Below are 27,717 nucleotides of genomic sequence, written 5' to 3' on the forward strand. Positions count from 1 at the left end.
CCTGCTCTTGCTCTGGTACTTGTTGAATGGCCCCCCATGTCCATGAGGGATGAGACGTTTTTGCTCCTCTGGCCAGCCGTTTGCCTTTGGCAGGGTATGGAAATGGAACTTGTAGCCTTGTGACAGTATATTTATAACCCAGGACAAGTGGGTTCTAATGTGCCAATTTTGAGAAAAAAGTGCTAATTTTCCCCCCAAAGGTTGCTGCCAGGAGATAATTGCTTGGTGCAGGCAGGGGGAAGTCATTGGGACCGTTTCCTTTATGGTTGTGATTTGTCTTCTCCAACTGTGGAGGTAGAAGCACCCCATTGCTTTGACCTGTATGAACCTTGCACCTGGGATCTGCCTCTAGGGCATCTGGATCTGCCCCTTTGAGGTCTGCCACAGGAAAGGACCAATTCTTTGTAGGCCAGTGTCTACTAAACCTAGGTGGCTGTACTTGTAAAAAATCTTTGACAGTTTTCATAGATTTAGTTTTGTCCTCCATTTTCTTTAACACCTCTTCTGCCTTAACCCCAAACAAAGAATCATGCTGTAAAGGTGCATCTAATCATTTAACTTTGACATGATCAGGCAGATTTTGTTCTTTTAACCAAGCATGCCTCCTAATTACAGAACCCGTAGCTGTGGCCCTGCAGGAGGCCTCCAAAGAATCAAAACCACATTGTAAAGTATGTTTTCCAACTTGTTCAGCTGCATGCAATAAATCCTGCACTTTCCCGTTTTCTACACATTCAGAGTTTAACATTTTCTGTTTAAGCAATGCCATGACATGTTGCTGATATTTCAGCATATGAAACTGACAGTTTAAGGCCCTTATAGCCAAGGTTGCAGATGTGTAAACCTTTTTTCCCCATCTATCCAGTGCCCTAGAATCCCAGTCAGAGGGGATAGGGTTTTTTTGCAGTGAAAGCCTCAACTCCTTTGGGACCCTGTGAAACAGTTTCTGGGTCTGCAGCAGGGTTTTTAAAAAGGAATTTCTGAGAGTCAGGAACCCTGTAATATCGGTCAAGCTTAGCAGGAGCTGGAGGTAAGGAGTCAGGGGTCAGACTAGACTCCGAAGACATATCATCTACAATGGCTAACAGGTGGAATGGCTAGAGGCCTGTGTTGATGTAGTAAAAGGAAATCTCGGAGCCTCTTCAGATTCTGAAAAATCTTGTCTCTCCCAGTGGAAATGCTCCCTCATGGTATGCAAGGTTTCCCCAAAAGTATAGTCCTCTGGAGGAGAAGCTGAAGGTATAGATTCTTCAGCATCAGAATCCTCATAGGGGGGGTAAAGAATATTGCTGATCAGAAGAGGAATAAGAAGAAATAGAAACCTGATCTGAAGATTCATAGTCAGTCTCTTGCCTAGGCCTCTTATCAGGAGGGGGATGGAAACCCCTGATCAAGGTAATCAAGTCTTCAACCATTTTGAGCATCTGTCTTTTGGGCATAGAGGCCTGTCCATGTGGCTCTTGAGTTTGTTTCTTTGCTTTAGAAGGTGCTTTAGTCTTTGCCTTTGAAGCTTTAGTCTTTGCCTTTGAAGCTTAAGTCAGTTTAATGTAAAGATGTTTAGGTCTGAATACACCCTCAGAAGCCGGTGCCTGCTCAGCGGCTCCGGACCCATCTGAGGGAAAAGTGTCCAAGGCTCCAACACCTTGAGTTTCCAGCAGCATGGCCAACTCCACGTGGGAGTCGGTAGTGGCCTGCAACTCTAAAGTAGCGGGCGTCATGGGCTGCAAAAGAGCTTCACTGAGAACCGGCGACTGGCTTAGGAGAAGCTTCATCGTTGGTTTTGGACCTTGGTTGTTTATCTCTCTCTTTTTCTTTGCGTTTTTTGTGAACTCCGGTAGTCGGATGGCTATCCAACGACATTTCTGGATAATTAAACCGGCATCCAAAATAGTTTAAAGTAAAATCATACAGACGCTTAATAGTGCGTTGGTTAAATCTAGCACAAAACCAACAACCAGAAACGTGATCAGGGCCTAGGCGAGGAATACAGTAAGAATTAAAGTCCTTACGAGGTATTTGCTTTCCACAAGAAATACAATTATTAACTTTTTCTGACATCTGTTTGGAGCAAGAAAAAAAGTTTCCCCAACAGGGTACTTAGTTTTCTTGAAGACTTCGGGTCTGAAACTCAAACATGAAAAATCTCAGGAGTCGGCCGACCGGCACTTGCTAACTGCTTCTGCTTCGGGCACCGCATGGCAAGAAAGACTGAAGAAAATGGCGTTGGCTGCCTCTTTTATACCCCTGACGACCTGACATTAGGGAAGGGGCGACAGCAGACGACGCAGGACCCAAGACTTTGGAATTTAGGCCGACTGAGGGCAACCTGCCAGCAGGATTACCCAAATGTAATGACTGCAACAGTGAAACACGAAGAACATCCATTTACAGGTTACCTGTTTGCATCAGAGACATAGGTGCCAAACCAGGGATGAATTTCCAGTTTCCCCATCCAGTTATTCAAGTTGCACTTAAATTGGATTAGGGAGGAAGTCAGCTTCCCATGGATGGGGAGCCTATTCCACCGACTGGGTAGTATCTGGGATACATATCTATCTCTCCAGCAGGTACTATTTATATCACAGGCAAGTCTTCAGAATGGGTATTTGTTACTGTTTGTTTTGTGGATATGCAAGGAGGTCCATCACAGTGGGATGTATGCTTTATGATTTCAGTAAACCTACTATTTACACCAATGTGATAAACAGTCCCAAACAAAGTACAGTTGTGTACACTTACCATAAATGTGGATGTTCGAGTTTATTCACTGTTGCAGTCATCACACTTGGGTTATCTGCCTGCAGGTAACCCTCAGTCGGCCCGAATACCAGAGTCTTGGGGTTTCTGCCTCAGATGCTGTCACCTCTTCCATGACGTCAGTCCATCAGGGGTATAAAACATGCAGCAGATGCCATTACATCAGTTTTCCTTGCCCCAAATGTCAGCAGCCCCCAAAAAAGGAAGCTATTAAATGGTGTGGAACACCTCCAGTAAAAAGTAAATACCCCTGCCATAAAATATGGCCCTAAAAAGGATAGGTAGAAAGGACAGAGAAAGCCAGGGGGCTGGAGGGAGGGAAACCAGGACTACAATAGTGAATACGCTCTAACATCTACATTTATGGTAAGTGTACACAACTGTACTATGTTCTTTGTGCTTCACTATTGCAGTCATCACACTTGGGTTGATTCCCAAAGCTGAGGAAGGGTGGAGGCAGTCAAGAAGTGTTAGGGCTGGCTAGCAAACCTTGCAAGACTGCTGTAGCAAATCCAGCTCTGGATTTAGAAAAAATAGGCAAGTGGTAATGCTTGGCGAAGGTGTGTACAGAACTCCAGGTTGCAGCTTCAGGATGTCCCTGGTAGGGACTCCCTGAGAAATGTTGTACAGGTTGAGGTAGCCCTAGTTGAATGAGTTCTGATCCCCTGCGGGGTAGGTTTTCCATGGTGCTTGTAGCAGAAATGGATGCAGTGTGCTATCCATTTGGAAATGGCTTGCTTTGAAATGGCCTTGCCCTCTGTCCCTGTAGCAAAGCTGACTAGCAGCTGGTCAGATTTTCTGAAAGGTTTAGTCCTGTCAAGGTAGAACCTGAGCGGTCTGTGCACATCCAAAGAGTGCAGTATCCTTTCCTCTTTATTCTGAAGATTAGGGAAAAAGGTTAGCAAATGGATGAATTGGTTTAAAGCCACACTGGATACCACCTTGGGCATAAATGGATGGGTTAGTCCTGACAGAAACCCTGTCAGCATGGAAAATAATGAGGGGTTCCTCAGCCATTAGTGCCTGTAACTCAGACACTCTTCTTGCTGAAGTAATGGCTAGCAGTTAGGCTATTTTCCAAGACAGGAGTTGTAACTGCTGAAGCAGCAGGTTCAAAAGGGGAAAGCGTGAGCTTCTCCAGTAGAAAGTTAAGGTCACACCATGGGGTGGGACCTCTCCTAGGGGGGCTTAAATTATTAGCTCCTCTCAGGAACTGTTTGTTGAGAGGGTGAGAAAAGAGAGGTGGCTCGGTATAATAATGAGCTGAGATGGCATAGGCATGAATCTTAATGGATGACAAGGATAGGCCTCTGTGGAGCAGCTCTGCTACTTAATCAAGGATTTGAGGTAAGGTGGGCATGGCTCTGTCCTTTCCTTGAGAATGACTTCAAGAACAATATATCTTGCACTTTTCAGCATAGGATTTCCAAGTACTAGACTTTCTGGCTTCAAGGAGGACATCCAGTACCCGTTTGCTGAAGGTTGCTGGTGGTGTATTCAGAGGATAAACCAGGCTGCAAGGTTTAGGGTTTGCAGCTGTGGATGCAAAATCTGTCCCTCCTGCTGAGACAGCAGGGAAGGGGTCTGAGGTAGGTGCCAGGGTGGCACTGTTGTCAGACTGCATAGGAGTGGGTACCACTGCTGACGTGGCCAGTCTGAGGCAAAAAGGATTGTCCCTGGCCTGTCCGGTTTGATCTTTACTAGTACTTCTGAGAGGAGATGCAGATGAGGAAAGGCATAAATTGAGAGGTTTTCCCATGTAAAGGACAGGGCAGCCATCTTCCAGGCTCTGCTGGGAGGATTCCTGGTGCAAAATTTGCTCAACTGGTGGTTTTGGGGGGAGGCAAAGAGGTCCACCTCAGGTGTCCACCACCTCTGGATTAGGAGTTTGGATGAGATGAGTTCTAGTTTCCACTCATGTGGGTCCGGTAGATTTCTGCTTACATCGCCTGCCAGTGAATTTTGTTTGCCTGGCAGGAATTGAGCTTGCAGGTGTACTTGGTTGCTCAAGGCTGTGTTTCACAAGGCCATGGCTAACCTGCAGAGTGGGTAGGAATGAGTCCCCCCCCCCCTGCTTATGTACCACATAACTATGGTGTTGTCCGTCTTTATCAGGAGCTGTCCTGGAAGGATAAGGTTATTTGAAGACTGTCAGAGCATTCTGTACAGATAACATCTCTTTTTGATTGATATGCAGGTGAATTTGCCCTGGGCTCCATTTGCCTGCCATGTGAACCCACCATGCATAGTCTGATGCGTCTGTTGTCAGGGTTTGGGTGGCGAGGGGTTGAGTGAAAGGAAGTCCCTTGTTGTGGTTGTATGCATATGCCCACCAAAGGAACTCTGCCCCTTGGACAAGGTAAGATAAGAATCACTGTTTCCAGGTCCTGAGAATGCTGACACCAGAGACTTTTTAAGTACCACTGAAGTTTCCCCATATGTAGTCTTGCATATGAAATTAGATGAATGCATGAGGCCATGAACCCTAGGGCTTGCAGTATTTTCCTTGCAGATAGCTGGGTTTAGGTGGCCATTAGTTTGAAGTAGCTTGTCAACTAGACCTGTTTTTCTTGAGTGAGGAATGCCATCTGGGAAGGTGTGTTCAAGCTCGCTTCCAGGAATACAATTTTGTGACTGAGCACCAGTTGTTATTTTCGTTGGTGTACCCCAGTGAAGTTAGGAGACTTTTTACAAATGCCAGGTGCTGAAGTAGCAACTCCTAACTGTCCGCCTGAATCAGGCAATCGTCCAAATAAGGGTAAATTTCAATATTTCTTTGCCTGCAGTATGCAATGGTTGGAGCCAGGCACTTTGGCTTATCTGCTGCTCCGAAAGTATTCACAAAGGGAAGTGAACAGAACTGAAACATAGACATTTCCTGCAAGACTCCCTTATGGGGATGTGCAGATAAGCTTCTTTTAAGTCTAGGGTGAATAGCCAGGCATCCTTGGCTAGCATAGGAAGAAGCTGCTGCAGTGTAAGCATTTTGAATTTTGGGACCACCAGAAAGGTGTTTAGAATTGAAAGATCCAGGATAGGGTGCCAAGAGCTCTCTTTTCTGGGCACCAGGAACAGTCTGGAGTAGAAACCCTGTCCCCTTTGTTCTAATGGAACAAGCTGAATAGCCCTGATATTGAGAAGGGAAAGTACTTGCTTTTGAGCCTGTGCCCACTGGTTTGGAGGAAGGTCTGCCAACCTGCTTGGAGTTGGCAGTGAGTGGAATTAGAATCTGTATCCCTGGGATACAACGTTTAGAATACATCCGTCCTGAGTAATGGACGTCCAGTTTTTTGCATTTAGGGCGAGTTTTCCTCCTCGGGATGCAAGTGCTTGGGCATGGCTGGGAAGGATGACTGAAAAGTCATTGTGAACTTTTTCCATAAGGGGGGTGGCTTACCACTCCTGTTTTTGAGGTGGGAACACTCCATTGTTTAGATTGTGCATACCCTGAGACTGTAGTCTTGGTGGTCGGTTTCCCCTAGGTATGGACTGAGAAGGCCTGGGAGGGACTGGAAAGGACCAGTTTTTAGAAGGCCAGTGCCTACTGAATCTAGGTGGCTGGACCTGCAAGAAATCTTTGACAGTTTGCATAGATTTAGCTTTTTCCTCCATCTTTTTAACAACTTCTTCTGCTTTTGTGCCAAACAAACGATCCTGATTCAGTCGAGCATCTAGTAATTTTGCTTTGACATGGTCTGGCAAGATTTGTTCCTTCAGCCAAGCATGCCTTCTCAGTACAGACCCTATGACAGCAGCCCTGCAAGATGCTTCTAAGGCATCAAAGCCACACTGCAAAGTAGGTTTACTAACTTGATTTGCAGAATGCAAGAACTCTTGTAAATCTTTATTTTCTGCAAAATCTGGAAGTAACACCATTTTTTGTTTGATCAGTTCCAGAATATGTTGCTGGTACTTCAACATGTGAAACTGGCAATTCAAAGCCCTGATGGCAAGAGTTGCAGAGGTATATACCTTCTTACCCCATGTCTAAAGCTCTAGAATCCTGGTCTGAAGGGTATGATTTTTGGCTGTATTACTCTTAATGCCTTTAGGTCCCTGGGAAATGGTCTCTGGATCTGCAGTAGGATTCTTAGACAAATTTGTGAGAGCCAGATACTCTGTAGTGCCGGTCAGGTTTCCTAGGGGTTGGTGGTAAAGTGTTGGGAGTAAGACTGGATTCCATGAAGATCTCTACAATATCCAGAACAGGGGGTATAGCTAGAGGCCTGTGCTGACGCAAATCTAAATATTCTCCGAGTCTCTTTTTTGACTGAGGATAGTCCTGGCATTCCCAGCAGAAATGCTCTCTTCGTATGCAAGGTTTCACCAAAAGAAAAATCCTCTGGAGGGGAGGCAGAGGGAATGGAATCCTCTGCATCTGAATCCTCATAGGTAGATAAGGGTGTGTCCTGGTAATCAGAGAGGTCAGAGTCATCTGACTCCTGGTCTGTAGAATCAGAAGGAAATTCAATTTTGTCTTTTAGCAGGGGAATGCTGGCTTCCCCTAATTAGAGTAATAAGGTGTTACGCCATTCTGAGCATTTGCTGTTGTGGCATGGGAGCTTGAGCATGCATTTTGGTCGTCTGTTTTCTAGGCATAGTGTGAACTCTGGGCCTGAGAAACTTGGTAGTTTTAGCTAAAAACAAAGTTGTCGGTTTAATACGAACATCGGTAGGTCGGAATACACACTCAGAAGCCAGTGCCTGCACAGCAGCTCTGGACCCATCCAAGATGGACATCCACAGGTTCCATAATCGAAGCATTTCGTGGCATACTGGACTCCAAATGGGTCTCAGCAGAGGCCTGCGAATCTGTAGAAGTGGGTATCGGGGCTGCGAAGGTGCCTCAAAGTACCGGCAGACTGGCGACTAGTATAACGTACGCGTCGTCGGCAGGTTTGGACCTATGGGGTCTGTCTTTATCCTTACATTTTTTCAGAAGATCTGTAGTCAGATGGCTTATTGAAGCCATTTCAGAATACGGAGAACGACAGCAAAAGAATTTAGCAACAGAGATAGTGCGACAATGAATGGTTCGGGCATTAAACAGGGCACAAAACCGACAGTGAGGAACGTCGTGGTCTGGGCCTAAACAGGTGATGCAGTAAGAAAGAAAATCTGAGTTATTTGCTTGCCAAAGGCAAGACAACTGTTAACTTTTTCTAACATCGGTTAGAGCAAGAAAAAAAGGATCCCCAATGGAATACTTTGCTTAAGGAGACTTCAGGTTTGAAACTCGAAACAATGAAAATTTCAGGTAGTGGCCAACAGGCACTTGCGAACTGCTTCTGCTTCAGGCTCCTCCATGGCAAGAAAGACTGATGTAACGGTATTGGCTGCATGTTTTATACCCCTTACGACCTGACGTCATGGAAGAGGTAACAGCATCTGACGCAGAAACCCCAAGACTCTGGTATTCGGACTGACTGAGTGCTACCTGCAGGCAGATAACCAAAGTGTGATGACTGCAACAGTGAAACACAAAGAACATCAAAACTTCAGAATGATACACAAGCCTCTGTCTGGTGGTTTTCTGCAGACTTGAAACATTTTTACTTTGACAGCTCATATGTGGCTGCTATCACATAACAGGCTAGCACCTGCCTAATACAACAGTCAGAAAATATAAGGGAAGTTCTGTTCTCTGCTGCACATTTATTCAGGTTTATGCAACAATTCTCTGAACATAACCAAAAAGTTCTGCAAGTGCCTGCTTAAACTCTGTACAGCACCTAAGGGCCTAGTTAACAGAGCAGCAAATTAACAGTAAATGAAGGCAAGTACCCAAGGCATGGGAAAATGTGAAGGAGCTGCAAGTAGTGATGCATGAGGGTAAGGTAGATGGTCATTACATGATCCATAGACAAAGGGGAGGGAGAAATGGATGTGTATCAGAATATATTCACAATAAACAAAAGGAAGTGCAAGAATGGACCAACAAAAAACAAAAGGAGGTATAAGAATGGATCAACAAACTACTTAAAGGAGGACATCAGAATAGAAGTCAGAGAGAAGGTGAAGTACCACCCATGAGGAGGGTAAAAGTGTGCAGGATTTGAACTTAGAAACCTTGGTGGTCAAGATGGAAAAGAAGGGGGTGCTGGAGGATTGCTGCAATACAATGGCCACAGGTACATCACATGAGGGTAAGAGGAAACACACTGGAGAACAGAATAAAGAAAAAAAGAGAGAAAAAAAAAACAGTGGGGTACAAGAAACAGGGCTACACAAAGCAGATGCAGACTAGGATTCCACGCTCCTGAGTATAAAAAGAGACAGTTGTAAAAAGAGAAAGCTGACTGAGGTGCAAAATCATGAGGGATTAAACCAGCTGTTGTAGGACAGCATCAAAAATAGAATAATGGCTGTGTTCCTAACCAAGACAAAAAAAAAAAAAAAAAAAGAAGGAAGACAAGATTTTGGCATGTCATTTCAGAGATGCATGGTAGTGATTTTTCTATGCTTCAAGGTATTTTAGAGCAAATATTTGTCAAAAATGATGATCTTTTGTAAGAAAATCGGTTTTTATTCTCAACTATGACAGTATGTTCCCTATGGGACTGAATGGAGAGGTTAATTAGAAGTATTTTATTTAATTGTTAAATTGTGTAATTGATTTAACTTATTTATTTATTTCCAGTTTGATAACCGGGGATGTCCACTGGACCCGAAAGCCCGTTTTCAGTGGAGGCCAGGGGAGAAAAGTTCTGAATTTACAAACACATTGCACACTTAAAGCTCCATATTACAAACACATTGCACACTAAACAATTTACAAACAAGAAAAATAAAAGTTTTTAAAAAGATTAAATTTGTAGCACAGAGAAAACTAAACAGTTTCATTTTATGTCTGAGGTGAAAGATACATTTTACGGCAATGGTAAAAGATACAGTTGCAAGAAGAGGGATATAAGCAGTGGGGAAGTGAATATTTAAAATATTTACTTAGAGTTTATACAGGGGAAAGAAGATGGAGAGTAGAGGGTGGGGGCTGAAAAAAAAAAAAAAAAAAAAAAAGAAGAGAATTGAAAGAAAGAGGGGCAGGAGAAAAACTTGGAAGAAAGAGAGGGAGAAGGGGGAGGATTGAAAAGGGGAAGTGAAAGGATCTAGGTAGGAAGTATACAGTTACATTTCCAGTTTTGGGAGAGGTGAGAATGGATTAGAGATTTGAATTTTTCTGGGCTTGTAGTGATTCTTAGCAGGGGAGGAAGCGAGTTCCATTTCTTTGCAATAGTATAAGAAAGTAGTGGGTTGCCAGGGGGTCATTTAGGTTTGTGAACTGTAAGAAGATTTTGGTGGGCTGATCTTAGGGGCCTGAGAAGAGTATGGAAAGGCAAGATATTAGATAGTGTAGGGCAAGCAGTGGGGTTAAAAATTAGTTTGTGGGCAGTAGTAAGTTGGAGGTAGTCAAGATGATTAGGGAGTTCCAGCCATTTAAGACTATGGAGGGAGATGCAATGGTGTGTAGAATGCCTAGAGTTAGTAGCGAATTTGGCGATTTTGTTGTAGCAACTTTTAGGTTTTGAGAAGATAGAAGCTGTGAGGTTGGTAAGAAGAGGAGCACCATACAATAGAGAAGGTAAAAGGAAGGTGGGGGCAAGGGTTTGTCTAGTAGCTAATGATAGAAAGGGGGCATTTCTATAAAGCATGCAGAGCTTCTGGTGTTTTTTTTTTATGTTTAGTTGAATTGGAGTATTAAATTTCAGGTGTTCATCAAGGTTAACACCAAGTAGTTTGGCACAAGAAACAACTTCTATTGAGGAGTGATAGAGGCTGGTAATCTTGAAAGAGTGCTTATCAAGTGGGAGTGCTTTTGAGGGGGAAAAGAGAATGATATGGGATTTATTGGCATTAAGGGAGAGATGGTTTTGAAGCATCCACTTCTCTGTAGTTGTGAAAGCAAATTGGGTCTTGGCCTGGAGCTCGGGAAGGCTAGAGGCTGAGCAGACTAACATGGAGTCGTCTGCATATTGCACAATTTGAGAGAGTGTGGAATTGCAGAGTGAAAGTCATTGATGAAGAGATTGAAGAGCATAGGTCCAAGAACAGAACCCTGTGGAACTCCGGTAGGTGTAGGAAGGAAGGTAGAGGTACCCGTTTGCCATTTCACAGCTTGGGATCTATCTGAGAGAACTTTTGAACCAAGAAAGGGAATCTAGGGAGAGATTGAGGTTAGAAAGTTGGTTAAGAAGGAGTGCATGGGATACAGTGTCGAATGCCTTGGAAAGGTCAAGGAGGACAGTGGAGACAATATCTCCAGAGTCACGGGCATGGCTGACAATGTCTAAGAAAGAGAGGAGAGCAGTTATAGTACTCTGGCCAAGACAGAAACTGTGTTGAGTAGGGGTGAGGATTTGGTTATTGAGGAGGTGGGGCATGAGTTGCAGGTGAACTTGTTATTTTGTATAAAAGACAGCACATTTTTAGATGGATTTTGTAACTCCTTGACGGTCCTGTGCCAAGGCACTAGAGAATAAAGTATCTAGGGTCTGAACCAATGGTCTTGATTTTCCTTCTTGGATAGTTGTTTGGATTGGGTGTGTGCATATGGCTTCAGACCCTAACAGAGACACTCCAAGAATTTTTAGAGAAGATTCTGTGCCTGTGTTGGGAGCTGCTGGTGTCTCTGGACACTTACCAGGGGAACAGAGAATGATGGAACAATATATGCAGGCTACACATGTTTCCACTGGTGAGAATAACCATGGGTCGCCTAATTTTGCCCAACTGTTTTGATCAATGTGTTGAAGAGAGGCAGAAATGAGTGAACAATCCCCTTTCAGCGGTTGGACAGGTTTCAAATTCTGTCCCGCTGTATATGACGGAACTATGTGACAAGTTTTATTACAAAAGGAAACCAAGGTACATTTTAATGCTTTGGGCTTAAAAAAGATATATGGAGTTGGATGTCACACTTAGGGGTCTGTGGTTTATAAAAAGCCCTAGGGAGCCCTTGGATTCACATTGTGAAACTGATGACGTATTTAAAGAACGTTGGGTAGCAGCAGCCCATAAGTGTGTTATGGACTGGCTTTCTATTTTGCTTGAGCGTGATCAACTTAAACAAAAAAAAAAAAAAACTCAACCAAGAACTGCACTCATTGTCTTAGGTTCATAGGTAGGTACTAGGCTATCGACCCAAGGGCCTATGTGAGCCTAACCAACCATGTTCCCTGGCTTACACCACCCAAGAAAGTTACTTTCCTGTGCCACTGTCAAGCAGACACACAGAAGTGATCCCCGGGGTGTATTTCCCATCAACTCAAGATTTTTCTTTAAGAGTGCTAATGAAGAACTTTGCTTGACATAGTGGGTAGTCTGTTCCAGAATATGGGAAGTCTCTGGGACAGGAACATTTTAGAGATTTCTAGCTCTCTGAATTCCACTAATATGAATACTTTAATGGAAAACGTGAATATGAAGTTTAATTCACTAGAAAAGGATTTAGTGAATATAAAAAAAAAAAGAAAAACGGAACTGTTAAGGGACATAAAGGACTATGATAATGGGTGGGCCTGTGTGTCTTCAACCATTCAGCAGAGGGGGAAAAGGACGATGTAATAGGGGAGGTTTTAAAAAAAAAAAAACTGTTCCATTTGCTTCTTCAGAAGAAACGGATCATAATGGCGGCTTAAAAAGCAACGAGCGGGAATATTCAGCTTTGCCAGCAGCTCAACAACCAGAGGAACATGAGCACAATTTCAGAAGGAATGGGACAATGATAGATCAACATTTAAATCGAATGGTTATGGGCAATACAAAGCACCATGGCAATTTAACAAAAGAGGCAAGTGGCAATGACTTTGTGAGCGTTTAAAATTTAATATGGTTGTGAATCTTTCTGGGATGTTTTCTGTCAAATGAACAATTTGCTGTTTTGAATTTGGGACTGAAATATGTATGTGTGGGTATATATATATATATATATATATATATATATATATATATATATATATATATATATATATATATATATATATCTCTCTATATATATATATATATATATATATATATATCTATATATATATATATATATATATATATATATCTATATATATCTATCTATATATATATCTATATCTATATATATATGGAAGAAAGTTTCCATTCTGGTTTTTCAGATCTAAATGTGTGTATAGAACATGTACAAAATAATGCTTACTGTTCTATTTATACTTCTGTTGTGCCTATGAAAAGTAGATTTATTCCTCCTTATTCTAATGAAAAAATTATTCACTTTAATTCAATGTTAAATTTTGCCATGAATGAAATGTGTGATAAGTTGCTGTATAACAAAAATAATGTTTATTATCATTTGACATTAAAAAGAATGGAAAGCTTTAAAAGAAATACAAGAAAGAAGAGATATAATTATAAAAGCATCCGATAAGGGAAATAAAATAGTAATGTATTTTCAACAGTATTATATAATGTGTCTGGAACATTTGCAAAATAAAGTATATGAGGTTAGTGACAAAATTTATAAACAAGCTATTATTAAGTTCCAAGAAGTGTTGCAGAAAGGTGTAAGTTTAGGGTATTTTTCGGATGATTAAGTACGTAAGAAATTTAATATTGAAGGGCTGTACCCTAGCTACATTTTTTTTTTGTTTGCCTAAATTGCACAAAAATATGAATAATCCACCAGGACATCCTACTATTTATTATTTGAGGGGCTGATGAATGAAGAGAATGAGAGAGAGAGACACAGAAGGTTGGATGATGTGAGGCTAGTGAATCAGGAAGTGCCAACGGATTAGCAAGGAGGAAGTAATGATAGCTATGAAGAGGATGAAGAATGGAAAGGCTGTTGGTCCAGTTGACATACCTGTGGAAGCATGGAGGTGTTTAGGAGAAATGGCAGTGGAGATTTTAACCAGATTGTTTAATGAAATTTTGGAAAGTGAGAGGATGCCTGAGAAGTGGAGAAAAAGTGTTTTGATACCAATTTTTAAGAATAAGGGTGATGTGCAGAGCTGTAGTAACTACAGATGGATAAAAGTGATCAGTCACAGCATGAAGTTATGGGAAAGAGTAGTGAAGCTAGGTTAAGAAGGGAGGTGATTATTAGTGATCAGCAGTATGGTTTCATGCCAGGAAAGAACACTATAGATGTGATGTTTGCTCTGAGAGTGTTGCTGGAGAAGTACAGAGAAGGTCAGAAGGAGTTGCATTGTGTCTTTGTGGATTCAGAGAAAGCATAGGACAGGGTGCCTAGAGAGGAGTTGTGGTACTGTATGAGGAAGTCGGGAGTGTCAGAGAAGTATGCAACAGTGGTACAGGATATGTACGCGGGTAGTGTGACAGTGGTGAGGTCTGCGGTGGGAGTGACGGATGCATTTAAGGTGGAGGTGGCATAACATCAAGGATCAGCTCTGAGCCCTTTTTTATTTGCAGTGATGATGGACAGGTTGACAGATGAGATCAGACATGAGTCCCCATGGACTATGTTTGCAGATGACATTGTGATCTGTAGTGAGAGTAGGGAGGAGGTTGAGGAAACCCTGGAGAGGTGTAGATATGCTCTAGAGAGGAGAGGAATGAAAGTCGGCAGGACTAAGACAGAATATATGTGTGTGAATGAGAAGGAGGATATAAAGGAATGGTGAGGATGCAGGCAGTAGAGTTGGCTAAGGTGGAGGAATTTAAATAGTTAGGATCAACAGTTCAGAGTAATGGCGAGTGTGAAAGAGGGGTGAAGTAGAGTACAGGCAGGATGGAGTGGGTGGAGAAGAGTGTCAGGAGTGATTTGTGACAGACGAGTACCAGTAACAGTGAAAGGGAAGGTCTACAAGAGGGTAGTCAGACCAGCTATGTTATATAGGTTGGAGACGGTGGCATTGATAAAAAGGCAGGAGTCAGAGCTGGACGTGGCAGAGTTAAAGATGTTAAGATTTGCACTAGGTGCGACAAGGGTGAATAGGATTAGGAATAAAGTATATTTGTGGGTCAGCCCAGGTTGGGACAGTTTGGAGACAAAGCCAAAGAGGCGAGATTACGTTGGTTTGGACAAAGCTAGAGAGGAAAGATTATGTTGGTTTGGACATGTGCGGAGAAGGGATGCTCGATATATTGGGAAAAGGATGAAGCTGCCAGGTAAGAGGAAAAGAGGAAGGCCTAAGTTAAGGTTTATGGATGTGGTGAGAGAGAAGAGAGAACATGCAGGTGGTTGGTGTGACACAGAAAGATGCAGAGGACAGGAAGAAATGGAAAGATGATTTGCTGTGGCGACCCCTAACAGGAACAGCTGAAAGAAAAAGAAGACGTCCTATTATTTCTGCCAGTAAATATTTTTTACATGGTGTGGGGCTTTTGTTAAACACTATTTTTTACCATATGTTCTAAGAATTCCTTCTTATAAAGATAGTTTTGATTTTTTAGACAAGATTTCTCTTTGTAGAGTAGAGTGGAATAAGAATATGTATTGGGTAACACTGGACATCAAAAGTTTATATACATCAATTCAACAAAAAGACGGACTGCATGTCATAATGTATTTTTTGGGAGATAATCCACTGGCAAATTATGACTGATTTGACATTTTTGTTTAAGCAACAACTTTTTTACATTTAATGACATTTATAGGCAAAAACAGGGACAGCCACGGTGGCACCTTTTGTCCCCATGTATGCAAATGTATTCATAGCTTACTTTGAGTTTGTCTTTTATAAAGAATTAAGTTAAACATTATTTTTGTTTTATAGATGATTTCATTTTAATTTGTGAAGGGGGTAAAGCTGAAATTTTACAGTTTGTTACCGATTTACATCAGCATACATTTAATTTATCCTTTGATGGGTTACAACAGGAACACGGGTATCTTATTGAGATTTAACACTTATGGGTTTGGAGAATGGCAAAATTTGTACTGGGGGTACATAGAAAATTTGTGAATGGAAGTCAATATTTATATAGGACTAGTTGCCATCCTCCCCATGTTTTATCAGCTTTACCCTATGGTGAATTCTTAAGATTATCTAGACTATGTAGTGTGAAGACAAATTTATTGGAAGAAATACAGAACACTTCCATTATGTTTTGTAATAGAGGCTACAGTAAAAAAGCAATAGAAGAAGCCAAGTACAAACTTTTCACATTAAAAAAAAAAAAAAAAAAAAAAAAAAAAAATCAAAAAATAATGTTAATGAAAGCTTTTGGAATAATGGGGGGGCCAGTGAAATTTGTAGAAACAACAGAAAGGAATGAGTGCATTTTGTTAGTACATATAGCATCGTGAATGAAGTGGGAATATTGTAAAATATTATTGGAACTTTCTCTGTAGAGACAGGGATTTGAATAAAATTTTATGTAAATATCCCTTGATGTCATATAAACGGGGAAGGAATCTAAAGGACATGCTTGTTCACAGCAACTTTTTGTTTTACCAAACATAAATTTAAATGCTTGTCCAATAACTATGGGCACTTTTAAGTGTAATAGTTGTTCTGCCTGTAAATATTTAGTGTGTTCTTTTGAGTATATAAAAAAGATCAAATATACACCAAGGGGGCATTTTTCATGCAATAGTAAGGGGGTCATTTATGCCCCAAGATTCCCTTGTGGTTTCTTTATGTTGGTGAAACAAAAAGAAGTTTTAAAGTAAGTTTAATGGAACATATTAGGGCCATAAAAAAAACAGGAGGACAAAACTTTGGCATGTCATTTCAGTGATGCATGGTAGTGATTTTTCTACGCTTCAAAGTTGTATTTTAGAGCAAATACTTGTCAAAGATAATGATGTTCTTTTGAAAGAAAAACTGTTGTATAAACAACCCGTTTTTATTCTTAAATACGACACTATACTCGCTATGGGACTCAATGGAGAGGTTAATTGGAAGAGTTTTAATTGTTAAATTGTGTAATTTGATTGAAATTATTTTATATAAAAAAAGACAGCACATTTTTAGATGGATTCTGTAACTCCTTTAAGGTCCTGTACCGAGGCGCTAGAGAATAAAGTATCTGGGGTCTGAACCAGTGGTCTTGATTTTCCTTCTTGGATAGTTGCTTGGATATACATGTCAAACAGATGCAGACTAAGAGATCCCAAGCTCCCGAGTATAAAGAGAGACAGAGTTGTAAAAAAAAAAAGAGTAACAGCTGATTGAGGTACTGCATCAAGAGGGATTAAGCCAGCTGTTTTAGGACTGTACCAAAAAGAATAACAGCGGCTGTGTTCCTAACCAAGGCAGATAGTATCTTTAGCTGGACATTCATGGTTCTATCGGGCAAAGGCGATCATGCTAATGTCCAGTGTAGAAATGAAGGGATGCAAGACTACAAAGACAAAATGAATGGTGTTGGCCTTTAGGGGAGTGTATTATGCGGAGCTATGAAGATGGAAGGTTTTAAAAAGGATCAACAGGCAAACACACAAAGTAAAAACTCAAAACAAAAAGACTGCTTCCTTATACCCACAGGACAAATTTACTACCAAGCGGAGGAGTGACAAACTCAATTTAATAAATCATTTGAGCAATAATTTAATATAATGTGCTTTTGGCCCACAACAAATAAACACTGACTTTTTCAGAACTTTTAAACAATGAAGTACGCAAGCTCAGGGAATATGCTATGGATGCAGTACTCATAGCCATGAGCATGTGTCGGAGGGCTACTTTTAAAAAAAAAAAAGGGGGGGGGGGACAAATATGGTTACAAAGTGAAGCAATGTGAGGCTAGCACTATAACAAAAGAAAAGGAGTTCAGTTTTCATGAAAGTAAGGGGATGGTACACTGCCAGACAGGAGACACAAATGAGTGAACAAAGCAATGTTCAGGTGCTAAGTCAGTGACAGAGGGTGCAGACAGAAGTGGATATATTTTGAGAAGACAGAATGAAAGAATAAAAACGGCCAACTCCCAAGGTCCTCAGAAATTTGGCCAGTGTGCTTCTATATACCTCGTAATAGAAATCTTGAAATATCACTGCACAGGACAGAGATCACTAATCAGATTCAGGGCAGTCCTGCCTGAAGACTACAGAACAATACAAGAGTGGAGAAGGAAACACCCAAGAAATTATGTAGAACAGCAATTACAAAAGGGAAAATAATTGACAATCCACAGGAAAACTCTGGTCGTTTTCTACAGGCCTACTGTTTAAAGCCAAAAGGAGCAAGCAGTCAGACTGAAAACTGTTTTGCTGACTGCATTACAGCAAAATGTTATGTAGTGGTACCAATAAACATGTAGGTCTTAAGGGCCTTTTGTTTAAAACTTTTTGCCATAAGAAAGGGCAGAATACGAGGAAAGACAAGTGAAAAAATGGATGATACAAGCTTAACAGAGGGTTTGGTGACAGGGGTGATATCAAAAATAAGGAAAGTGATTAACAGGGCCTCGGAGGGCAGTCCTGGTTCTCACAACTTTCAGCATGTTTGTTTGCAACATTTCTGAAATAGCAGATAAGGTTTGCCTCTAAGCAGACAGAAAGGCTGGTAAAGTAATGTACGGTGAAGAGGGAGGAGTCCAAGGAAAGGTTTGGAAGGCTGACCAAGTGGTCAGAAAGACAGCAGCTAAGGGTCATGAAGACACACAAAGGATTGCACTTTATCGAAATGATAACTAAAGAGCAGCAAAAGAATATGGGGGTGCTGATGACACCTGGAATCTATTAGCAAGATCAGACAGTAGCAGAACAAGCAGAATGTTGTACTTTATCGTCACGAAAGTAAAACAAAAGCACAGACCATGTTCTCATTTTACTAGGGCCTAGTTATACCACATTTTGGAGTTTACAGAGCAGATACAATTCTGATGCCATACTACAAAATGTACATCAGGTTGTCTGCTAGACAAAAATCCATATAAAAGCAACAAAAAAGATGCATGAACATGGCTGGATACAAAAGGTCACTGCTGAGATACGTTAATGGGGTCAGCATGCAATGCAGAGAAGGAAGGAGGGGGACAGGCAGCTGATTGTATTGACACGTAGAGGGTTTTAGATCCACAGAAGGGACAACAAATGTATGATGGAAAGAGAATCCACAAATGCATTCACGAAGGCATGGGACAAAGTAGAAGTAAAATGTTACACAAGCTGAAACATCAGACTAGACCAGCTTTATCTCCTTCTGCCTTGAGCAAATCCAATATTAATATAATCATAGTCTGCCTTAAAGATAGGAAATGTAATAGTAAGTACTCACCAAGACCCTTCATAGCCTTCCTGAGTTTCTGGGCATCATCATTTGCATTGAATCCTGGGAAGGGTTTTACAGTTCCTCTAGATCCAAACTGAAAAAGAAAAGAAATACATTACAGATCAACTAGTTCACACATTTTTGCCAGACAGATGCAGAAAAAAAATCTGAATACCTAATTAATATAAATTTTACCAATTTTTTCAGAAAAATACATAACAAAAAAAAATACAAATAAAAACAGTACAACTTACTAGTCTGTGCGAGGAACACAGATAAAGTTCAAAAATACAAAAGAATAGTGTTTGAATGTCTACTGAAGAAGAATCTGAGACAGTGTATCCTTCTGAATAAGGATGACTGGAAAATAGAAGACATTTATCTCATCTGTCCAAAGACCTGAATACAGGATCAAAATGGATTCTGATTGGTTAAATGTACCAGGTATCTCAGTAGATGAAGGCAATAAGTTAAAAAAAAAAATTACAACTGCATAAAATCTACATTAGAAGTCTCATTCAATAAACAAAAAAATGGTGCTCTATGGAGTGTTTTATGGTGAAATAAAGGCCGTCTCAGATGGCAGTTTCTCTTCACTGCTCCTTATGCTTGATTGCCTAACAATGTGGTCATTATCCTGCCAAAACCTACTTATTGATATGGCTGAGTGCCCTCATACTAGGAGCATTTTATAACGGAGACTGAAAATAAAATTAGTGAAAATATTACGGTAAATGGGCAACAGACTGAGTAAAAAAATGTTCAGACATTGACATCCAAAATGTAAAATTCACCACTAATACTACAGCTCTACTGCTTTTCGACAAGCATGCAAGTTTCAATTGTCACTAGATCCTTCCCATGAACTCGTCCCACGCTAACTTTACCAACAACATTTGCACACAAGTACACACTCATGTTTGTACCACTACTTTCAGAAATACATGCACACATTTCTACATGAATGCATTATCTATTCATCATGCATCTGAAGCCATACACAGTGCAGCTGGGTCTCCTTTCCAGATTACTCCATCAAGACACGCCCTTTCCTCTCACTATGAGAATTACAGCCACTGCAACCCACAGCTTCATAAGCAAATTTTAGAAGTGTCCACATCTTTCAAACACCTTCCAACAAACTACATTTCTCGGGCAGCCTCTCAGTTCTTGCTCCTAAATCGTGGTACTCACTTCCACAAGTGTTACTTCAACTCAGACTATTCATTCTTCAAGTATTAACTCGAACATCCTAGTAAAAAGTACAGTTTTGTACCTACCATAAATGTAGATGTCCGAACAGGATTGCATCTGCAGTCCTTACAAATGGGTTGTCCTGTCGTCAGGCAGCCCTTTGGTCGGCCGGATTCCAAAGTCTGGGTCTGGCCTCGGCTGGTGTCACACTTCACCCGACGTCATAGCTGCAGTTCTTCGGGTATAAAGGCATCAGCCGACGCCATTTTCCTCAGTGTTTCTTGCCCCAGATGCCAGTTGCCCTCTTGGATAGCTAAATTTTGGATAAATGCCAATGTTTCCAAATAGTAGAAGGCAAACACAAAAAATAATCATGTATGTACATATATACAAACAAATACACCATAAGAGATCCCCAGCTAGCTATTAGGTGGGCAAATACCCTAGGAATACCACAGAGGGGAAGGAGGGTGGGTAATCCTGACTGCAGATGCAATCCTGTTCGGACATCTACATTTATGGTAGGTACAAAACTGTACTATGTCCTTCAAGGATGCATCTGCAGTCCTTACAAATGGGTAGAATACCATAGCCAAACTAGGGAGGAGGAAGAAGAAATTATGGTGTAGTTAGGATCCCTTGCAAAACAGCAGTGGCAAACCCTGCTCGGGATCTAGAGTATAAAGGTAAGTTATAATGCTTGGCAAATGTATGCACGGAGGTCCAAGTAGCAGCCTCTATAATGTCCTTGGTAGCCACTCCTCATAAGAAAGCTGTGGTAGTGGCTGTAGCCCTTGTAGAATGAGGCCTTATGTTCTGTGGAATTTGCTTTCCATGGTAGGAGTAACAGAATCTAATGCAATTTCCTATCCACTTGGAGATTGTCTGTTTGGAAATTGCTTTTCCTTCCCTTCCTGTTGCATATGCTACCAGAAGCTGGTCAGTTTTCTATTGCCCTTGGTTCTGTCCAGGTAGTAGCGTAACTGTCTATGTACATCCAAAGTATGCAGCAGTCTTTCCCCCCTGTTCTGTGGATTGGGGAAGAAGGTAGGTAGGTGGATTGCCTGGTTTAAAGACACTCTGGATACCACCTTAGGCATAAATGTAGGATTAGTTCTCATGGACACTATCTTGATGGAAGATTAGGAAGGGTTGTACTGCCATTAAAGCCTGTAGCTCAGAAACCCTTCTTGCTGAGGTAACTGCCAGCAGGAAAGCAGTTTTCCAGGATAGGTGTTGAAGATCTGCTGTTGCTGCTGGTTCGAAAGGGGGGGGGGGGGTGTCAATTTTTCTAGCACAAAGTTCAAGTCCCATGCTGGTAATGGTGGTTTCCTAGGCGGATTTACATTCTTAATTCCTCTCAGAAACTGCCTGAGTAGAGGATGCGAAAAGACAGGGGGATCGAAGCTGTATTCTGCAGAAATAGCTGATGCATGTATCTTGATGGAGGAATAGGACAGGCCTGTATGGAAAAGCTCTGCCAAATACTCCAGGATGTTGGCAATGTCTACCTTTGACACATCTTTGCCCCTCTCGGTACTCCAAATGAGAAACCTTTTCCATTTTCCTGCATAGTTCCTTCTTGTTGAGGGTCTGCGGGCCTCAAGGATAATGTCTTTAACCCTTTGGGATAAATCTGGGTTAGTTGCTCTTATGTAATGTTCCAGGCAGTCAGTTGCAGAGTTTTCAGGTTTGGATGCAGGATGTTGTAGTCGCTCTGAGTTAACATCAAAGGAATCAGGGTAGTGTCCACATTTTTCCCCGAGACATGCTCCTCAGTAATGGGTACCAATGTTGTCTTGGCCAATCTGGAGCTATCAGAATGATCCTTGGACGTTCCTCTTTGATTTTCAATAGCACCTTGTGCATCAAAGGAAGAGGTGGGAATGCATATGCTGTCAGGCCTTTCCAACTGAAGGATAGAGAGTCCACCTTCCAAGCAAGTGGGTGGTACGTCCTTGTGCAGAATTTCTTGAGCTGGTGATTGAGTGGGGATGCGAATAGGTCTATTTGTGGCAGTCCCCATTTCTTTGTGATGACCTTGAAGATGTCCGGGTGTAGCATCCATTCGTGAGCATCCGAGGTAGTTCTGCTTAATATGTCTGCTAGGATGTTTTCTTTTCCCGGTACAAAAATTGCTTGTAACTGAATGTTGTAACTCAGAGCCATATTCCATAGGTCCAGTGCCATCCGGCATAGAGGGTATGAATGAGTGCCTCCCTGTTTGTTGATGTACCACATGACTGGTGTTGTCTGTCCTTATCATCAACTGGCCTTCTTGGAGGAATGGTCTGAAATTCTGGATTGCTAGTTTTACTGCCAGCATTTCTTTTTGATTTATGTGCAGGTGCAGCTGATCTGGAGTCCATAAGCCTTGTATGCACTTGTCCAGCATGTGGGCAACACAACCGAGGTCTGAGGCGTCCGTTGTGATGGTTTGGCTTGGTTGAATGCTGTGGAAGGGCAAACCTGGGTTTGACTGGCATGCCTGAGCCCACCATAGGAACTCTTGTTTCAGGCATGGAATTAGTGGTATTTCGGTTTCTAAGCTGTGCCTGTGTTGAGACCATAAATTCTTTAGGTACCACTGTAGCTTTCTCATATGCAGTCTGGCATGGGGACCAGGATTATGCAGGATGCCATGAAGCCCAAGGCCTGCAGTACTTTCCTTGCTGTTAGTTTGTTCTGCTTTGTTAATGCCAAGAAGTAGAGAGGAAGTTGTTCTTGTTTTCTGCAGTTAGGAATGCCATCTGTTTTACTGTGTCCAATTCTGCACCTAAGAAGGTTATTCTTTGGGATGGTATCAGTCTTGACTTTTTTATATTGACTGTGTATCCCAGGGCTTGTAGTAAGCAAATGACTCTTTGTAAGTCTTCTGTTAGCTTGTTTTGTTGTCCGCTTGTATCAGGCAGTCGTCCAGGTATGGATATATTTGGATTCCCTGAAGCCTGCAATGAGCGATTACTGATGCCAGGCATTTCGTGAACACTCTGGGCGCAGTAGATAAGCCAAAGGGCAATGCTGAGAATTGATAATGCTCTGATCCTGCAAGAAATCTGAGGTATCTTCTGCAATTTGGTCGTATGGGGACGTGCAGGTATGCCTCCTTGAGATCTAGAGTTACCAGCCAATACTCCTTGCCCAGCATGGGAAGAAGTTGCTGTAGGGTCAGCATTTTGAATTTTGGAACAATGATGAATGTGTTTAAAGCGGACAGGTCGAGAATAGGCCTCCAATTTTTCTCTTTTCTTGGTACCAGGAATAGTCTGGAGTAAAATCCCTTGCCTTGTTCCATAGATGGTACCCTTTCCACAGCTCTCATCTTTGCTAATTGAGCTATTTGTTTTAGAGCTTCTGTCTTTTGATTTGGTGGTAGGTTTGGCATTCCTCTTTTTCCTGGTAAAGTGTGGAAATGAAACCTGTAGCCTTGGTCTATAGTTTGCAAAATCCACTTGTCTCTTGTGATATAGTGCCAGTTTTTGAAAATAAGGCTAACTTTCCGCCTAAGGGTGCTGCTATTTGTTCCCTGGTAGGCGGTGCCAGAGCCAAGTCACTGTGATTGTCCTGTTGCAGTGGTAGTAGTTGTGTCTGTGCCTCGTTGGTTGTTACCTTGCCACTGGCGTCCCTGTAGGCACCTCCTCTGGATTGATTTCTGCCTCTTGATCGCCTATTCCTGCCTCTCTGAGTTTTAGAGGAGTCTGGAAAGGACCAATTTTGGAAGGCCAGTTCCTGCTAAACCTTGGAGGCTGAACCTGTAAGAAATCTTTCACTGTTTGTACAGATTTTGCCTTCTCTTCCATTTTCTTCAGTACCTGTTGAGCAGGAGAACCAAATAAACTGACCTTATCCATAGGAGCATCTAGTAGTTTTGCTTTAACATGATCCGGCAAGACCTGTTCTTTCAACCATGCATGCCTTCTTATAACTGTGCCAGTCATGGCTGATCTAAAGGAAGCCTCCAGTGCATCATAGCTACATTTTAAGGAATGGTTACTAACCTGCTGAATGTTATGCACCATTTCTAGAACATATTTCTTATCTAAAGAATCATCAGAGGACAGTTTCTTAGTTAACTGATCAAGCATAAACTCCTGGTATTGGATCATATGAAACTGACAGTTCAATGCCCTAGCTGAGAGAGTAGCAGAGGTGTATACTTTTTTACCCCATCTCTCTAAGGACCTGGATTCCCTTTCAGAAGGGAGAGGGTTTTTAACGGAGGTCGAAGCTACTGCCTTAGGCCCCTGGGAGATAGTCTCGGGATTTGCAAAAGGAGCCTTGTATAAATGGTGATGAGTGCCCGGGACCCTGTAGAACCTGTCGGGCTTAGCAGGGACTGGAGGTAAAGTATCAGGAGCAGTGCAAGCATCATTAAATGCATCATCCACAACAGGAAGAACTGGAGGTATAGCTAAAGGCCTATGTTGTGGTAAATGCAAAAAGGTCCTAAGCCTTTTCCTTGAATCTGAGAAATCTTGTCCCTGCCATTGGAATTGCTCTCTCATGGCATGTAAAGTTTCCCCAAAGGAAAATTCCTCTGGTGGAGAGGCAGAAGGAATCGATTCCTCAGCATCGGAATCTTCATAAGTAGAAAAAGGAGCCTCTGGATGGTCTGTATTGTCTGTATCATCAGAAGAATCATCTGAGGACACTGGCTCAGGGGGCTCTGCTCTAGGTCTCTTTTCTGGAGGTTGAGAGGCCCTGTCTGGGTGAGATTGGGATCTCCTTATTAAAGAGATGAGATCCTCTGCCAGAGTAAGCATTTGGGAACTGGAACTGGGCCTGTGAGAGGAGGGCTTAACAGGCACAGACTTAGAAGTTTTGGCTGCTTTAGCCCTGGCAAAGGCCTTTATAGACATGGCTGCAGGCGGCCTAGCAGCACCACGTGCAGGGGTAGAAACATCCAAAGGGATGGTGTCCGATAATTCTTGTGAAACCACAGTAGCAGGTAGAACTTCAGAGGCCGATTCAACCAGGGTAGAAGGGGCCTCGGTAGTAGTCATGATTCGGCTGAAGATAGAACCGTTTGCTCGGTTTCGGCCGAAACCGAGACACTCGCAGTTTGCTTAACCGTGGTTTCGGCCGAAACCGCGGACCGTGAGTGTCTGTCCTTTTCTTTGCGTTTCTTAACAACTTGAGAAGTCGGAGGATCCGACGGCATTATGTACGCAAAATCTGAGCCGAAAAACTGTTCAGCAAACTCCGACCGACGTCTAAGCGTCCGTCGGTTGAAAGAAGCACAGGCTAGACAAGCTGCTACGTCGTGGTCTGGGCCTAAACAAGGTAAGCAGTAAGAGTGGAAATCTTTATGAGGTATTTGTTTCCCACAAGTTAAACAGTTATTCACTTTTTCTGACATCGGCTGAGGCAAGAAAGAGTCCCCAACGGGTACTTAGCTTTTAGAAGTCTTGATAGTATTCGGTAGTAGTAATCTCTGGATCTGACCGACCGGCACTTGCGAACAGCTTCTGCTTCGGGCGCCACGCGGCAAGAAAGACTGGGGAAAATGGCGTCGGCTGATGCCTTTATACCCGAAGAACTGAAGCTATGACGTCGGGTGAAGTGCGACACCAGCCGAGGCCAGACCCAGACTTTGGAATCCGGCCGACCGAAGGGCTGCCTGACGACAGGACAACCCATTTGTAAGGACTGCAGATGCATCCTTGAAGGACATCAATGTTGTTGTGTCTTTCTGCTTTTCCCGGTTAGGGGTCACCACAGCGGAACTCCAGTCTGCTAATGATTGGCAGTAGATTTTTTTTACGTGCCAAGTTGCCAGCCCTGACGCACAACCTTCAACGAAGGTACGCCCATTCACGCATGTCTCCACACAGAAGATGCTCTGGCTGAGAATCAAATAGGACAACGTCTGACTGCGAGGCGACAATGTTACCAGAGCACCACCACCGCAGTAGCCTAGTAAAACAATACTAATACAATGCCCTAGAGAAAGAAGCATCACAAGCTCTGCAGTGTATACTTAGCAGAACTGCACCGGTTACTCCAACATTCCCAGTTTCTTTATACCCCTGCCTACAACTTGTACATTATCCAAACTGAGTACTATGTATATAAAACTGCTGATTATACAATTATTTTTTTTTTGTTGCATCACTTTGTTACCTGGGCTGAGCCTGAAACTAGGTGCTCCATCCCATTAAACAAATACAAATCAAATGAAGAAAGAAAAAAGTAAAAGAGAAGGCAAATTCAAAATCAATTCAAATGTTGTTGGGGGGAGGGGGAAATCAGACCTAGTCCAATATGGAAGCCACATCCAATACTTTTGTGGCCTACAGTGCTTTTAAGAGAGTCATATTTGTCTTCTCCTTTTGATTCCCCCTATTTGTCTATAGCTCGGAGCACTGCATATATAACACCTTGCCCAAGCTTATATATTTCACGAGTTTGCCATTTATCCTCTAAGCATCTCCAGAGTTCAGCTTTATCTGATTCCCTAAATCTCAATCTCATTAACAGTGGTAAAAACAAGCAAAATAATCTGAATATGAAGCACAGAGCAAAGCTAATGCATTTTTAATCCACAAGGTATTCACAAAGATATTAGTGAAACAATTCAAGATAACACTAAAACAGAACATTTTCACTATACTTAAGAATCTGAATCCATTTTTAACAGAAGCTTTATTATTTCATTATTTCCAAACAACACACTGTACATAAAATCAGAAACACCTGACCATTTTCTTTAACTTTCAGAATTCAACAGAACACAGCTCCAGCACCAGTCTCTACTGGTACCACTCAGCAGTAAGTTTCTAGCCCAGTTTCACGATTCTCCTCAAGACCTCTTCGGGACACATCTTGTATAACAGCATCAGAAAAAAAAAAAAAAAAAAAAAAAAAAAGAGGTACTTCAGGTGGTTCCAAAAAGATGCTAGGTAAAAGCAGGATTAACTTGTCCTTCAAAGAGGTCAATTCCCTGGTTATGCATCTAAGGCTACTTTCACCATGAACATTTTCATGAAGCATTACCTTATCTAAATCTACACAATTTTCGGGGGATATAAGCAAGCAACTGAGAAAAAAATACAGGTTTTTCAATTTCATTTGCTTGATAGCAGAAGGTGAAAATTGGCCTTTCTAGTCTCACAACATGGTTTTTGACCATCTCACAATACTATTACTGCCCTAGTCTCCATCACAAATTTCATCTACAACACCCTAGATAGTAACCTACTTACATTAGTCATGTTACTGGATCTCTCAAAAGCATTCAACACAGTCTCCCACATCAAACTTATCCAGCAACTGCAACCACCAGGATGCTCTGATGCCACTATAACCTGGTTCACTAGTTACTTAGAAAACAGACAGCAATCCATAAAAGGGCAGAATAACCTCTCTAGCTTTCTCCCAAACAACATAGAGTGCCCCAAGGGTCAATCTTAGGACCCCCACTATTCAACACTTTTATAAATGACCTATATAAAAGTTCCTTATGACTGTACTACCATACAATAAGCAGATGATTCAACCATAATCTGTACCTCCAATAACCTTTCTGACCTCCAAAAACATTAACACAAAAGGCCTTTACATCCACAGAACTCTGGATAAACCAATTACAGCTATTTAACCCTAATAAATCTAAATT

General features: G+C 41.9%; 1 protein-coding gene across 1 annotated transcript in view; it reads right to left on the reverse strand.

Moving 5' to 3' along the window:
- ANXA4 (annexin A4) overlaps positions 1-27,717 on the reverse strand; it is a gene marked incomplete in the record, with an annotated part of 219,510 nt that overhangs the window by 135,862 nt on the left and 55,931 nt on the right. Inside the window, 1 exon segment of the mRNA XM_044083017.1 lies at positions 18,912-18,999. Within this exon segment, the coding sequence (XP_043938952.1) occupies positions 18,912-18,999 (88 nt within the window).

Source organism: Protopterus annectens, chromosome 9.part0, assembly GCF_019279795.1.
Source record: "Protopterus annectens isolate FY-2018-M chromosome 9.part0, PAN1.0, whole genome shotgun sequence".
Lineage (NCBI taxonomy): Eukaryota > Metazoa > Chordata > Ceratodontiformes > Protopteridae > Protopterus > Protopterus annectens.